At 42.8% G+C, this 15,153-nt stretch overlaps 1 protein-coding gene across 1 annotated transcript in view; it reads right to left on the bottom strand.

Moving 5' to 3' along the window:
• Positions 1 to 2,841: 2,841 nt before the first annotated feature.
• The window catches only part of MCF2 (MCF.2 cell line derived transforming sequence), a gene marked incomplete at its 3' end in the record, with an annotated part of 56,786 nt that continues 44,474 nt past the window's right edge, over positions 2,842 to 15,153 (bottom strand). The window contains exons 22-30 of the mRNA XM_080352378.1: positions 14,194 to 14,415; positions 10,807 to 10,899; positions 9,769 to 9,847; positions 9,194 to 9,257; positions 8,246 to 8,352; positions 8,052 to 8,164; positions 7,667 to 7,779; positions 6,428 to 6,528; positions 2,842 to 2,882 (exon numbers count right to left, since the gene is read on the bottom strand). Of these exons, the coding sequence (XP_080208504.1) occupies positions 2,842 to 2,882; positions 6,428 to 6,528; positions 7,667 to 7,779; positions 8,052 to 8,164; positions 8,246 to 8,352; positions 9,194 to 9,257; positions 9,769 to 9,847; positions 10,807 to 10,899; positions 14,194 to 14,415 (933 nt within the window). The remainder of the gene's footprint in view (positions 2,883 to 6,427; positions 6,529 to 7,666; positions 7,780 to 8,051; positions 8,165 to 8,245; positions 8,353 to 9,193; positions 9,258 to 9,768; positions 9,848 to 10,806; positions 10,900 to 14,193; positions 14,416 to 15,153) is intronic.

A 15,153-nucleotide genomic window follows, 5' to 3' on the forward strand; every position in this document is an offset into this window, starting at 1 on the left:
GCCAGATGTTTTCACATCAGTCAGGTTGAGATGAATCACGAGCAGCAGGAAATGCTCCTTCTGTTTTTTGATGGCAAAAATTGGCTTTATAAATGACCTAAAATCAGTATAAAACTCATCTAAAGGTAGTGGCAGGCTTTATGCTAATGATTTCTGCAGAGCCTTGTTAGATTATAAAGAGAACTGCTTAGTGCTCATTACCTGTCCTTGTCTCCTTATTAATCATGTTCAACTGGAGACTGCAGCCATGGACACTGCTGGTGGTGATGCACATGGCACATTGCACTCCCCAAAACAAGCTTGTGGACTGTCCCCAGAGCACAGGCGGCATGGGACACCCCAGTGTCTGGTCAGAACCAGTGACACCTCACTGGCACATGCCTGCCCCATGCCTGGGGTGGGTGCTGGCACCAAGGCACTGGGAAAGGGAGGTGACACCCCAGGGAAAGGCTATGCTGGGCAGACATCCTCTGTCGGGCTGCTTCATATGGGCTTAATTCAGTTCCGACTTCAAGGCAAGGGAATAATCCCAGAGGAAGGGCGGTTGACCTCTGCTCAGGGCTGTTGATGCCCATACAACCCACGTGCACCCACCACAAGCACGGCCCCAGCCCCACGGTCTCTCCTGGCAGCGCTGCCCGGTGCTGGGATGCGGGGGAGCCTGGTGATGGAGACACCCCCAGCCAGGGCAGGATTTCCACAGCTGCTCTTTCAGATGCCACGATGAGCGCTAAGGTGCCTCTCCCAATTTCATTGCCGCTACATCCCACAAGGAGCTAATCGGATCTTCTGCCACTGCTTATTTTAAAATCAAAATGCATGTAAGAAGGTTATATTAGTTCCAAAGAAATTAAGTAAAACCGACACTGTGAGAATTATCATTTTTTCTGTCTAGAATTGTAGCAGAGGTGTCTTTGTACAGAATTGCATATTCCCATATGAATTTATTTAACAAGTTTTTAATCTTTAAATATAGATTTAACACATTTTTACAGGTACATATACAATATAGTTCATTTAAACTTGCAGTCAGAGAAAATTCTCTACCGTAATTTATAATAACATATACATGAAGAGCCTAGTTCAACAGCATACTTAAGGTAACATACCATGTCGTGTGCAAAGTTTCAAATGTTAAAAATCTCAAGACTGTACATTCAGATTTGCAGAACTTATCAACCTCATAAATTAATAAAACCTTAGATTTAAAACTATGGAAGACACAAAAAAAAAGATTAAAACCATTTAATATGCAGTGTGTGCTATGTTTGAGACAAATATTTACAATTGTACCTCAAAATGTGTACTCTTACCACGAGAATTGTTACCACTATAAACAGCCCTGACAGTAACTTAAGAGACTCCTACTTTTCCACCTACCACGTGCATTGTGAGCAATTTTAAAGTAGTTGGAAATAACCCTCAGTGACTTAAAACCCCTCTGCTATGATTGCCAGTGGCTGAAGAACACTGGGATCTTTCTAGATCTTGCAGTGTTGCTCAGTTCAGACTCAGATGGTCACATTTTTGAGGGCGGACAGGGGTTATCTGCAATACTGGCCACCCAAACTGGAGAAATGCCCACCAGCATGGTGGGGAATCCCCCAGGCAACCACAGCCATCATGTCATTCAACAATTCCTCTGTACAAAAATGATCACCAAAAAAAATAAATATCCCATTATGTTTTAACTTAACAACTGAGTACTGTCTCTAAGAATCCATGGTTCACAAATCAAAGTCAGATCATAAAGGTCCCCCTTAGTCCACGGTATAAAACATTTCAATGTGATGGGACAGAGCAAATTCACTACCGCATGCAGACTGTTAACCCTGCTCTCCACACAGCCAGGTAGGTGCTCTTTGCACACATGTGCTTAAAAGTCAAACCACCTGTACCTACGTTCTACAGAAGCAAAACTAGACAAAGAAACACAAAATTAAATTATGAGCGCTCAATATTCTTTTCTCTTTCTCAAAAATTGAATAGATACATTATTGTTAAAGATGCTGAAAAGTACAGTCTCATCACAACAATATCCTTAGTGCAAACATGGACATTTAACTTTGATTTATGGCACGTGTTCCAAAAGTACATACATTTAATGTAAACTTCAACACTTGCTTAATACAGGTTTCAGCCTTGGGACACTTTGGGACCCTAAGTGATTGGTGACAACCCTGAGTTGTCAGTTTGACCTGATCCAAACCTCACTGAAATCAATTGGACTGACTGCAATGAGCTGGAGTCAGACCCTAAGTGCAAAAAGAGTATCTTTAGTGTTATTGCATCTTCACATGTGAGTCAGCTAGATGATGCTCTTACAGAACATTACATTCACATAGCTGAAATAGATATTTAAGAAAAATCCATCCATGAAATCAATTAAGCAGGACATACAGCTTCTTTGTTTGATTTTTTTGGTTTACCCAAACTCAACTCTTTTATTTGCAATCAACTTCAACAGTTGTCAGCTAATAAGTAGGTAAAGCCTTCAACCTGTAGAGGAAATTTCAAGCATCTAAACAAAGTGTCAGGAAACTGTAGTGTACTTCTCTGATGAAACATGATGGATGTCATGGAAAAAATAGCAGGTAAAAATAATAAAATACTGTACTTTCCATAGGAGGAAAAAAAAGAAAGAGCAGAGGATGGCTTCCTTTATGACTATGAGAAGCTGCTTAGGACCCCAGTCCCGTTCAGTGCAGATGATGCTGTGGAGGTCTGTGAATGTGATGAACAGTACAGGACAACTCCAACTATTGTGCTATTTCTCTGTAACACTTAGTTGAAAGCTTCCAAAGAGCATCGAAAATAGGATGCTACTAGTTCACCCGTAATTCAAGGGGAACTAAACTTTCTTGTGTTACACAGGGCAGCATCTATAAAGTAATGAAGAATGATGTTAATATTAAAGCATCTTATTCCAAGAAATATATTGTTCCCTGTAATCATGTAACATTTGTATAACATAAAAAAATGAGTGTGCTCCTGCAGTTCTCCCTAAAAGCTGTACTTCCACCAGCTTCAGTGAGAGCCTCACCTAAGGCAGGACCACAGGGTTTGACTCATTTCCATCATCTATCACTTGATTATCACAGCATGGCCAGCTGATACCTTCTCTAGGCTCCATATTTTGTCAGGCTCAAAATAGTTTTTGGAGTGGTTTTTTTTTTTGGCATTATAAAATAGCTGTTCTGTGAAGCTGGCTGGCATTGTGGGTTGTACAAGAAGACCCTGCTTTACATTTCAAAGGCCAAAAAAAAGAGTCAGCATTACTTTTAATGGACCCTGCATAAATGCAAAAGCCTGTGGCTGCAATCATTAAAGTGCATGAGTAATAGTGCAAACAGCTGTACTGCATCTGCAAAGCTACAAGTGACATCATAAACAGAACTTGGCCAGAACTTGCACATTTCAGCTAACATGCTTACGCCAGCCTGCAAGAGCTCAGTCATGTACGATACTTTTATCGGGCAAATTCAAGCCACGTGGCGTAGGGAGCCACGTAAAAGGTTGCCTCAAGCCCAGCACAGTGGAGGGGACAATCCCCAGCACCATGGCCAGCAGGAGCAGAGGACATGCAAGCTCAGTTCTTCGGGCACTACCAGCGGGGGAAACCTTTGCTCAGCTTTATCAAATGAAGAGCACACACAGGGGATCCCTTAAGGCTTGGAAGAGGTGATTTGGCAAGGGAAGTGTTAAAACAAACTGGGAGAGGGTCTGGCATGTAGAACAGTAGCCTGTACCCTCCTTAAACCAAGCGGGTGTGTGCGTCTGCCCTGGCACAGAGCATCCTCGCCTGCCTGTTCTGAGCACTCCTGGCCCTGGGGCTCAAGTCAAATTCTGTGTGCAACTTTTTTGCTGTTTAAAATAACTACAAATGTGTAGTATTAATAATATTCCTGATATATAATCTAACAAGTAAAGGCATTTGTCACTGCTTCCATTTTCCATTTTAATTTCTTTTTTATTCAGGCTACTCTATTTCATGCTCCCTCTAAAAGAAATCAGTCTCACGCAACCTCCACACAGCAAGTGGAAATCAGAAACTTGCCCTTCTCCTGGCCCAGCTGTTAAAGGTCAGGTGAAAAAAGCTGAAAATGCTTTGCCCCTATTTTGTTTTGATGTGGTAATTTGGGAGCAAACACCATGTTCCTTTTGCTTACATTTGTTTATCCCTGCTGCAAGAAAGGAGCCGGGATCGAGCTTAACCTTGATGAGAGCGGAGGCTGGGGCACTGCTGGACATGACCAACATGTCACTGAAGTGAAAACAAGTCACACATCTGCTTTGGCTTACGGCAAGGACCTCATTTCTGCCATCCCCACTCTTCGTTTGCCACAAAGTGGGTGCTGCAGCGCAGCTGAGTGGTGAGATGACTTTTCCTTCATTGACACAGATGCTGTCAGGGCTGTAAATCATGATCTTTGGAATGTTAGCAGCCAGAATATTACTCCCTGCAAAGGGCCAGAGTGCTTCTCTCTGAAGAGACTTCAGCATGCTCTAGATCTTGGGGACCCCACAGCATGTTAATCAAGTTGACCCTGCTTACATGCAAAACAGCATTTCAGCACGAGCAGCTCATAATATGAGTGTTATGAAGCTCTCTCCTGCCCCTACTTTGCTCTACAAGTTTGGCTGCCTAATTCTCCCTCTGCTATATTGGAGCAAGAGCTCCATCTCCTGAAGAAGCAGAAAAAAGCCCAATCCAAACCGTGTCAGAGCCGTCAGTGCTGCTAAGCCACCCGCAGTATAAAACAACCATTCCAAGGAGGAAAGGGAATTGCTAAATACAAAGGTAGCCTTTGAAAATCACTTTTCAGAGTGCAAGTATATTATGGGTATAATGACATGTCACTGAAAAGCTGTAGGAATCGCTCTAGGAAATGGTAAGAAAACATCCTACATCTTCTTACAATGTTGCCTGGAGTACATGTAAAATTAGAACCATGCCAAGAGACTGCACACATGATCAGCAACACAGAGAGAGAACAGAGTTAATCTTAACAGGGAGAAATAAGGCCTTAGTGCTGTGACTAGACCCTGGCAACATGACTGCAAAGCACCTGGGCAGTGGTGTGAGTTTTACAGGGGTAGCTTTCTGTGGTTTCACCTTGTAAAATTCTCCTTAGTTTGCACTCACTAACTCTGTAAACCAGCCTGGAGCTGTAAGTCTCTGGGCTTTGGGGGATACGACCACTGGCAAATCAAAACAGCGTTCAAAGTTTGCCTGCATCCTATTTTCAGGACGCGTTTATGGTTGGAGAAACCTCCTGCACAGGCTGCAGTCCAGGACCAGGCTGGATGTGGTAACCAGACTTGCTGAGAAGGCAATGCATTGTGCTCCAGGGTGGGAGGGGAACTTCTCAGCTGTGCTGCTGCCCACTGTGAGCTGCCCCTTACGTACAGTCAGAAAACCTCCAACCTGGGAGATATGACTGCCTGCAACAAAGGGGATTAAAAAATACCTTCCTGTATAGGAAGGATTTCACTGAAATATACTGGAAAACAATCAAGAGCTGACTGGAATTTTAAGCCTTTCAGAAGGCTTCCTTCATGTTCATCAGAACATGAGATTTTGACAAAAAGGAAGTATTTAAATAGATATCTACTAGCAAAATTTGTTTCATAGGGTCATAACTGGCTTACTCTTTTTTGCTTTTTTTTAATGGATTAAATCTATGTAGGTTTCCTGAGTTGCTCCCATCACAAACCCTGGTCTCCCGTTTCCAGTGGACATAATGGTGATGAGGCAACACATGGAGCAATGATACTGAATACATGGCAAGGACAACAGGCTGCTCTTAAGGCATTTGTGTCATCTGTTATGCTTCCCTATCTATTTCTATGTACGTTTACTGCTAGAAAATGAGAAATATTATTTTTGAGACTAAAAGCCTTCTGCTGAAACCTGGTAACCTGTTTATAAACTTTATTCTAATGATGGATTAACAAGCAGGCAGCAAGGAGGGCAAGAGTGAGGCTGCAGAAATGAAGCACTGCCTTGAGAGTGCTGGGGCCACGGCGTCTTTTGCAGCAGGAGGAGACTTTGCCTACGTGCCTCCTGGTCACAAGGGGTTTGAGCTACAGCAGCGAGGAGGCAAAACAGTCACAGGAATCCCTGATCAGACTCCGTCTCTTCTCCCTCCATCTTCTACCCAGTGCTCTTGCAAAGAAATCTACATTTTTAAATGCTTGGTTTTAATTTACTAGCGCCTGAAGTCACAGAAATGTCTTAAGGAGTTAACAAACAAATCAAAGCTTAATTTACTACTTTTGCAGGCTTTTTGGAGTAGCTGCTTTCTTTTTTTTTTTCCCTGCAGATACATATGCAGCCAGACTTAGTATATCAAGTGTAATGCAAATGGCTTAAAAGACCTGATTGGAGTTACAAGATATTTCTGCTAGGAGTACTATAGGATACCTGCGACTTTGGCATTCCGAAACCTGCAGTCACCGACTACTATCTGCAGACTGTGGACAGGAATCCAGCCTTCTTTTCTTCTGTTTAGATTTTTCACCAACCTTTGAATGACAACAGTATTAATAAAAGAAACCAGCCAACCCACCAGCAGTTTGACATGGACACACTCCACACAACCGCCGATGAGGTTCTTAGGGACACGGTTTAGCACCAGTGTTGGGTTAACAGTTGGACTTGATGATCTTGAGGGTCTCTTCCAACCAAAACAATTCTACAATTCTGTGATTCTACGCAGTGAAATCTACACTAACAAAAAAGTTTGGTGTGAGAAATCTTTGCCTGGCACTTGCCAAAACCACCATGAGAGACTGTGAGTGTTCAGTAATGCTTCACATCTTGCGTTTGTTAACAACATACTAAGTTTCCCTTGAAATCCAAGGCCTATAGGTCTTGGCCTGGAATCCTCGGTGGGGTATTTGTGCCTGTGTAATTAGGGGCAAGTGCCTGCACAAATCCAGTTCAGGTTTCTGCTAATATCACCCTTCCCATACCCCGAACAAAGCACTAGTGTGCTGCACCTTCTACTACCGAGACCCAGTGCTGGCTAGTCAGAAATCAGCCTGGAAAGACAGCCAGAAGTTTTGGCCAAATTGCTGCAAAAATCAGAAGAGGGCACAATGCCCTCTGAGATGAGACTAATGGTTCAACAGGCAGAAGGCGGAGAATGGTGATTTCCCAGGCAATGCTCCCAGCCATAAGGAGAGAACCAGCTGGGAAGTGTTATCTTGTGAGCCACAGCTTTAAATTCAACAGCAAGCTGGTCTGCAGCCATTAACCAGTTAACACTCAGACAGCTGTTTGAGGAAAATGTCTCACAATTACTCAGTATTGCTATAATAAGCCTAGAGGAATGGAGCCAGCAGCTGAGCTGAGGTGGGCAAAGAGGTCGCACTTGAAGCATCATCTGAAGTGGGAAGAGTGTGAGGAGGGGCTGTGAAGATGTTGGTAAAACACAGCTGGACCAGATTCTAATGGCAAGGGAAGTCCTGACATGTTTTCCCAGACCAAGCCAGTGCCTATGGCCTCTAATCTTGGCAAGGGAATGAATTCTCCAGCTTTCTGGGGCAGTCTAAAACTTAACCAGAAGCTGCAATGAGTGTATCACCAGGCACACAAGGTTGCACAGGACTCCCTTGCAGACTCTGAGAGATAAGGCAACATAATCCTTAAAATACCTACCACTGTCCCTCACCATCTTCATGCAAAAGCTGAATTTCATCTCCATTTTTCACCAGCAGGTCCTCTGATCCTCTCCTCTTGCAGTCTGCAAGGGCTTTATATTTTCCTGGAGACTGTGGTAATAAGAAAAAAATATCTTATTTAGCTATATTTCGTATCATGCAGCTGCTGTTATTTCCCACTGCCGCAGGGAAAAGACAGAGCCCTATCAGCTACCTTAATTAAAATTATTTTAAGACTGTGGCTGAGACATCTCCTCGCTCCCCAAAATTGAGATACAGAAAATATGAGAAACACGGACAAGATACATCCATTATCCAGTGAAGAAAAACAAAGCAAGATGACCAAAAACAAGCTTTGAGACTATTGCATCTCTTGTACTAACCAGCTGGTTCCCATCCTCTTCCTCAGTGTCTGAGCAGTTGGAGAGATACTGGTTACCTGACCACTCCTCCAGCCCCTCGCAGATTTCCAGGGACTGGGACATTCCTGGCCAGCCTGCAAGACAATGCGCAGCTCAGGCTGGGGGTACCCCTGCACCCGCAAAGCACATCCCAAAGGAAGGGGAAGGGTCCGTACTTCTGTGAGGCTTGTTCTGGGGGGACAGGAGCCCACTGTCCAGCATCACTGGGCTGGTGCGCTCCGAGTCGTTCTCTTCTGAGCTTATGGAAGCTCTGTGCTGCTTTCTGAATTATTAAAATAAAAAAAAAAAAAAAATTAAAAAAAAATTAGTTTTACTTTATGAATGAATGCAAACTCCACAGGGTTTTATGAAACAGGGTCAGAAATAATAATGGTACATTTTAATGTAAGTTTCTATACTGGTTGAGGGAGCTGAGGCTGCTCAGCCTGGAGAACAGGAACTGATGGGAGACCTTATCGCTGCCTGAAAGGAGGTTGTAGCATGGAGGGTATTGGTCTCTTCTCCCAAGTAGCAAGTGACAGGACAAGAGGAAATGGCCTTAAGTTGTGCCAGGGGAGGTTTAGATTGGATATTAGGAAAAACTACTTTATGGAAAGGGTTGTCAGGCATTGGAACAGGCTGCCAAGGGCAGTGGTGGAGTCACCATCCCTGGAGGGGTTTAAAAGGCATTTAGACAAGGTTCTTAGGGACATGGTTTAGTGCTAGAGTTAGGCTATAGTTGGACTCGAGGATCCTGAGGGTCTCTTCCAACTGAAATGATTCTATTAATGACTTCAGTGCCTGGTTTTAATTTGTTGGTAGGGGAAATAAAGTTGCTACAGTACCTCTTCCCCTGAATTTGAGCACCGTCTTTAACCTCTGTCTCCATTTGCAGAGGAGCTGCTGTGCTGCCAGGATAACACTCAAGGGTGCCCCTTACAGACCCTGTCCCCACGCCACTGCCACCAAAGGACCAACATTAGCACATCCCTCCTGAACCCTATGCAGAGGATAGAAATGGGATGGGGGGAACAGCACAGAGCCAGGATGCGGCCAGAGGCACTGGATGCCCAGCAATGGGAGATACTGGAGAGACCTCCCCCAGTCCAGCTCCTGGGACTCACCCATCACCCAGCTGGGAGCAGAGCGGGAGCTGGTCCGTGCACGAGCTGAGCTGCTGCTTCTCCACTGTGGGGAGGTCAAACACCAGCTTAAAATCAATTTTTTTTATTAGTAATTATCACACTTGAAGCATTATTTTGTAAGCTAGACCCTTTGTACAATGCTAATGATTTCTGTTTAGAGAAAAACAGACCTAGGGACTCTTGCAAAGCACAGACGTCATTATGATTAAGATGGTATCTTAGCACAAATCCAACAGTGAACTTGACACTGAAGTCTCTAATATGCTTAAAACTAGGCATCTGCTACGTATCTTGTTGAATTAAGCCTATGACAACAAATGTGAAATAAGGTAATGACAAAAAAAAAGTATGTACTTGTGTAATTCATTTTCACATAAGCACCTGGCCTTTACAGCTCTATGTTATTTCCCTGTAAAGCCTCACTATAGTATTTGCTACTAGGCTTCTGAAAATCAATTCTCTGGTAAGAATTACTGGATTTTAAGATTAGCAATGTGAAAATAGAAAAGATTCTGCTGCAGAGTGAATGCCACAGGGAAATAGGTCAAATGTACCTTTTATAAGCTCCTGCTGTTTGAACAAAATTTTTCTTATTTCATTCAACCATGCCATCTTCAGATCTACTGTTTGGGCCTGGAAGAAGAGAAAACTGTATGAATTTTGAATTAAGAATTATCCATTATAACGTATGAATAAAATCTTACTTTTCTATGCTGTACTTATCTGAAATCTCCTTTTACCCAAAGCCACCACTAAATTTTAAATGTTCTTAATCTTTTAAAATTGATGATCCTCACTACACCCAAGCAAAACACAGTGGAAATTGTGGAGCCATCACTACAACGCAAGGAGTGCAGGCAAAAGCACATGTGTGCATATATATTATCTCTTTTACAAAATACCCAAAGGGCCAAATCTGTCTTTACAAATTTTAGTTGGCTACTGTGTTGTAACATAGAAAAAAAAACAGCTGGGCAGAAGACTAATTAAAAAAAAAAATCAATCAACATTTTCTTCACAGCGGCTTTTCCTGTGAACAGCGTGTTGGGCAAACATTTCACCTCCATACATTTCTATTCAAAATGCTACTAAAGGCAAAAAAAATAAATAAATCAGGTCAATCAGGCTACTGTTTTGCAGATGAGTTGAAAGACCACTGGAAATAGCACCACGGAGGCTAAACCTTTGCTCTGGGAGGAGTTCTGACATCTAATTGTAGAGGAGAAGTGGCCCCTATCCATTAAAGCATGAGGCTCATTTCCCAGCTCAATTCACACCAACTATTAAGCACAGTAAGGTCTTTTTTTTTTCCCAGCTATTTGAGATTTCATCTGGAATAAAAGGTTCTATTTCCAAGGAGTAATTCTATCTCCACTTGAGGATGACTTCTACAGTTCTGGACTGGACACCAAGGACCAGTCACTGAGACATCTCTGTGAACAAAGACATGGGCAAAGAGGCAGAAGAAATGCAAGTTAAACATCTGATAACCCCAGAAAGATCAACAGTGTTACAGTGTTAAAGTGTTACAGTGTTAAAGATTGACACTGTTACAAGGATGTACAAATATCCAGATTTTTGAAGCTACAAACCTGAACGACATAGACCTCTTCTCGCCCGCTATACCAGATTTCAAATTTCCTATGATCTCCTTTCACATTCTCAGTTATTCCAACTGCATTCATCTGCAAATCCAAAAGAATCAAAACATTAAACATACTATAAATCTTCCCCTCTTCCCTATGAATCCAAACCTTTTTTTCAACCAATTTAATACATTTCATCAACTTACATTTCAGTAGCAACTGAAAGTCATTATGTGACTTATCCTCCAACTTTCCACCTTGCTCTATTTGCCAAAGCTTTCTGAAACCAAACAACGAACCTTAGGGGACTTTTCACTTGGAAATCAATGGAACTAACTGAAAAATCATCTCATACCACTTTCAGCATGAAATTTCTCAGATGAGGCATATGAAGCTTTATAAATGCATGGCGGGTTGCTTTTCTACAAACATTATTTCTGCCATATTATTCTTTAATCACCCACTGAATTCTGTGTTTCATTCTTTCAGAGATCTTTAAAACTCATCTGTGAAGCCCTGAACTCCTTTAGGAATTTCAGGTCAACCTCTTTTGGTCCTTGGCCATCTCTGTAGTTGAGACATCACCCCAAGGTTTCCAAAAAAAGGTTTAATTTTTGGATATACAGCCTCAGCTGCCATAAATCTGGCTTTCAGGACGGATGCAGACTCCAAGCTAGATGTGGCCAAATGCTGCTGTAAGTAGGTACCCGTTACCACAGACCACTTTTGATAAGCTGGATGCAAATGCCAAAGGCACAAATAATTTAGGATCTGCACAATGTGACCAACCTGAATCAGTAACTCAAACTATTATTTAGAGACAAAGAAACTCTTCAGCACCTGGAGACCTCTGACCCACCTGCCACAGAGCTGAAAAATGCTTTAATATCTGTTATCGCATAAACCATCTTCTCACTTAAAGCATAGTTTGCTAGCAATTTATTGCTGATTAACAAACGGTCAAAAATATTTACATTTTTTAAAGCAGATCTAATAATAATGGTGTCATCTATGATAAATTATTCACACAGACTGGATTAGATAAATCCAGTACAAATACTATTAAGCCATACAAAGAACATCTGCTTAACACTACTGTTCCTCTTTGTTAATGTGTGCATCCTCAGAGCTTTTGTTCTGAAAGACTTTGATGATTTACAGATTAGGCCACCTGGGCAACATTTCTGTTCCTAGTTACTTTTTTGAACATTGGCTCCGATTTTCAGTGACTACGAACAGCCTCAGGAAATAGGAAGCAAGTTGTTAATTAGCTTTTCTCATTTCTTCACTGGTGTGAACAGCAGAGCTCTTATGAACTTTTCGGAAAGTGTTTGCCTCCAGATGCAGAAAGACCCATCCCTGAACAGCAGTCAGTACTTCCTAGTTCTATTTTATTTTCTTTAAATTATTTTTCCTGTGCTGTATAGCTCCATAAAGCCTTAGAAAGGCAGATCAGGCTCCATTCTGACTTTACAAAAACTTTAAAAAATAATTTATGCTAGATGTTTAAAGGGCAGCCTAAAGAGTACCTTATTCTGCAATTTCCAGTGCTGTGCATCTCCTCTGGTACGGCTATTTATACAGAAGCTCCTATAAGACTACCCATGCATCAAGGTATTAAGAATTTTAGATGATCTACCATGAGGATGCGAAGAGAAGTGCCAGAGATAGACATATTTAAGTTCTGTTCATTCATGATAGTGGATCTGGAAATTCTATGTTCTCCCCCTGGCCAGGATTTACTGTCCCTCAGCTGTTGGTCCACTGCAATGCAGATGGAGGTGGGTCAGTGAGAAGCTCCAGGATGACGTTCATCTGCATCACCTTCCACGGCGGTACAAGGCAGACGGATTTTTCTTGGCATTGCAGTGAGTTATGAACCTGCATCCTCTAAGTTACTGAATCTCAGCTGAAGAACTATTTCCCACTGGATATTTTACACAGTATGTAAAATATTATCCTTGAGGGGTTCTTCTGTTCGTTAGTTTGTTTTACAGAAATCCAGCCATGTAGCTTTTACCAAACAGCTTGGTGTAATTCTAAATCTCCATGAAAAATTCTTGAAAAACAAAATTCCTGATACTACCACGAATCAAACAAATGTCAAGCCCCAGGAACATGATTTTTCCCTCAGGACAGCAATTCTGAAAATGTATGTGTGCAGATGCAATCCTGCAGCATCCATGGATGCTCTAACCCCAACCTCTCTGTGTGGCAATGCAAACAACTGGAAAATGAGCCCTCCCGAAACAAAGACAAGCCCTGACCACATTGCCTGGACTCCTAAGCGCAGGATTTTCTCCTCTGAGCAGGCTTTTCCTACAACACCTCTTCAGTTCTTTCAAAAGCACGTATGGTAAAGCAAGTACTACAGGGAGAACAAGCTCTCCAGAAAGAAAATGATGCTGTTTGGGAAAAACATTTAAGTACCTTAACATATGGCCTGGGATTTGGTTTTAATACACTATTTGTAATGTGCACTGGAGCTGAACAGACTTATGTACTATTACATGGTTTTTTGACTACTGATGGCATTTCCCTCCTCAGACGGTGCTGAGATCAGGAACCTGCAGCACCTGGGCCTGAAGGCTCTGCCTCCAAGTGCCTTTTTTATATATATTTTTTTTCCATTCTAAGATATACCCATACTGGGGTTTTATCTACCAAAAAAACCAAGGCAGTGTACTGAGACAAAATGCTGATGTTAAAAGTGCCCATCACACGCAGCACGCCATAAGGTCTCTTTTAGAGGAGCAGTTTGGGACTTTTATTGATAATAGTTGGCATTTATAGGCTTGGGACAGTTGTTTACGTCCCTCACAGATTGCTATAGACTATTCTCTTCATCTCATCATTGTACTTCTAGCTGCAGTTAGAGCCTGCCAAAGAAGAAAGGCAATGAGAGAGGGCGAATTATCTTTGCATCCTCCTGGCTACAAAACAGTGCTCAGGAGCAGCCAGGCTCCTCTGGGCTGTGCTCCCCAGCCCAAGAGACCTCCCTGGGGATCAGGGGCTTGAGGAGTTTCCTTGCTCTCCCAGGCAGGTTGGGGAAGATGTGAAGGGACCCCCAGTTTCATGTCCTCGCCCCTGCTCCTGAGAAGTGGACTAGAGGAGAAGGGAAGGCATGTTCTCATCCCTGAAACTTGCCCGTAGCACCATTTCCCTGGCAGATGCCACCACATATGTGACTCTGAGTTCATAGGCTCTCCCAGCTGCTCCTTCAGCTCAGGGGCTCCTCACAGCTTATAACAACCAACAGACTTTCATGAGCATGGTACTTCCACACAAAGTATTACAGCCCTTAACAGCAGAAAATGAGCCAGTGTGTTAGAGGAAGAACACACTCTGGGTCTGCAGAGTTATTTGCAACAGTGTCAACCAAAAAGTCCTTACTTTCAAAAAATGCTTGAAACTGTAAGATGAGGTTTTGTCATATCCGTCTCCATGCTCATCTCGCTTCTTGCAGAAAACCAAGGCTTTCTCATACAGGAACAGATGCCTCTGCATTGGCTTGAACCGTGCAAGATCCTTCATTTTTGTTGGACCTTTTCGGTGTCCTGTCCAAACACTGAAGGATCCTTGCATCAATACTTTCCCCAGTTCACTCAAGTCACCCTGGTGAGAGCATGACAAATAAAAAAAGAAAGAAAAAGACATCCATTAAAATGTAGGAGGACTGTCCAAACAATGATGGGTGATGGGGCCAACCCTGTTCCAAGGCACATCACTCTAAGAATATGTCTTCCTGGAAGGATCAGATCATCTTTTGGGAGTGACAACATGGTGCCAGGAGGGAAGCAGAGGTCTCGGACACAGGGCTGCAGATAGTCTATGTGAAGGGATACAAGTCAGTAACAGGAAGAACTGGGAAGATGGGAAAACCCTTCATCTCCTATGGAGGCGCATGTCAAGGCCTCTGGCTACTCAGTGGGAGAGGGCAGATGAAATTGAAGCCTGAACTGAGGTCTTGGAGGATGGACTTCTCAAGGAGACCAGGATTGGGACCAGAAGCTTAGAAAGCCATCCCCTCACCCACCCTTGACTGCTTTAATGGGCAAGGATCAAAATTACCCACAGAGCATTTAGTTAAATATTGAATGAGAAATTTTACGAAGACACCCCAGGTGAATTACATGGTGAGACATGAGAGAACCAAGGTGCACTTTGGAAAAATACTCTCAAGAACCACAAGGTGGCAAGTGTGGGCGACTTTGGATACGTCCTTTGTATGTGGATATCTTCCAAAATCCTGAATCAGATGGAAGACTGTCACCTGTAAGAGCTTCCTGATCTCATTCACTTTGTAGCTGTTCTAGTATAGTTTTCAGATCGTACACTCTGGGGTGCCATCCA

Source organism: Nesoenas mayeri (assembly GCF_963082525.1).
Source record: "Nesoenas mayeri genome assembly, chromosome: 13".
Classification (NCBI taxonomy): domain Eukaryota; kingdom Metazoa; phylum Chordata; class Aves; order Columbiformes; family Columbidae; genus Nesoenas; species Nesoenas mayeri.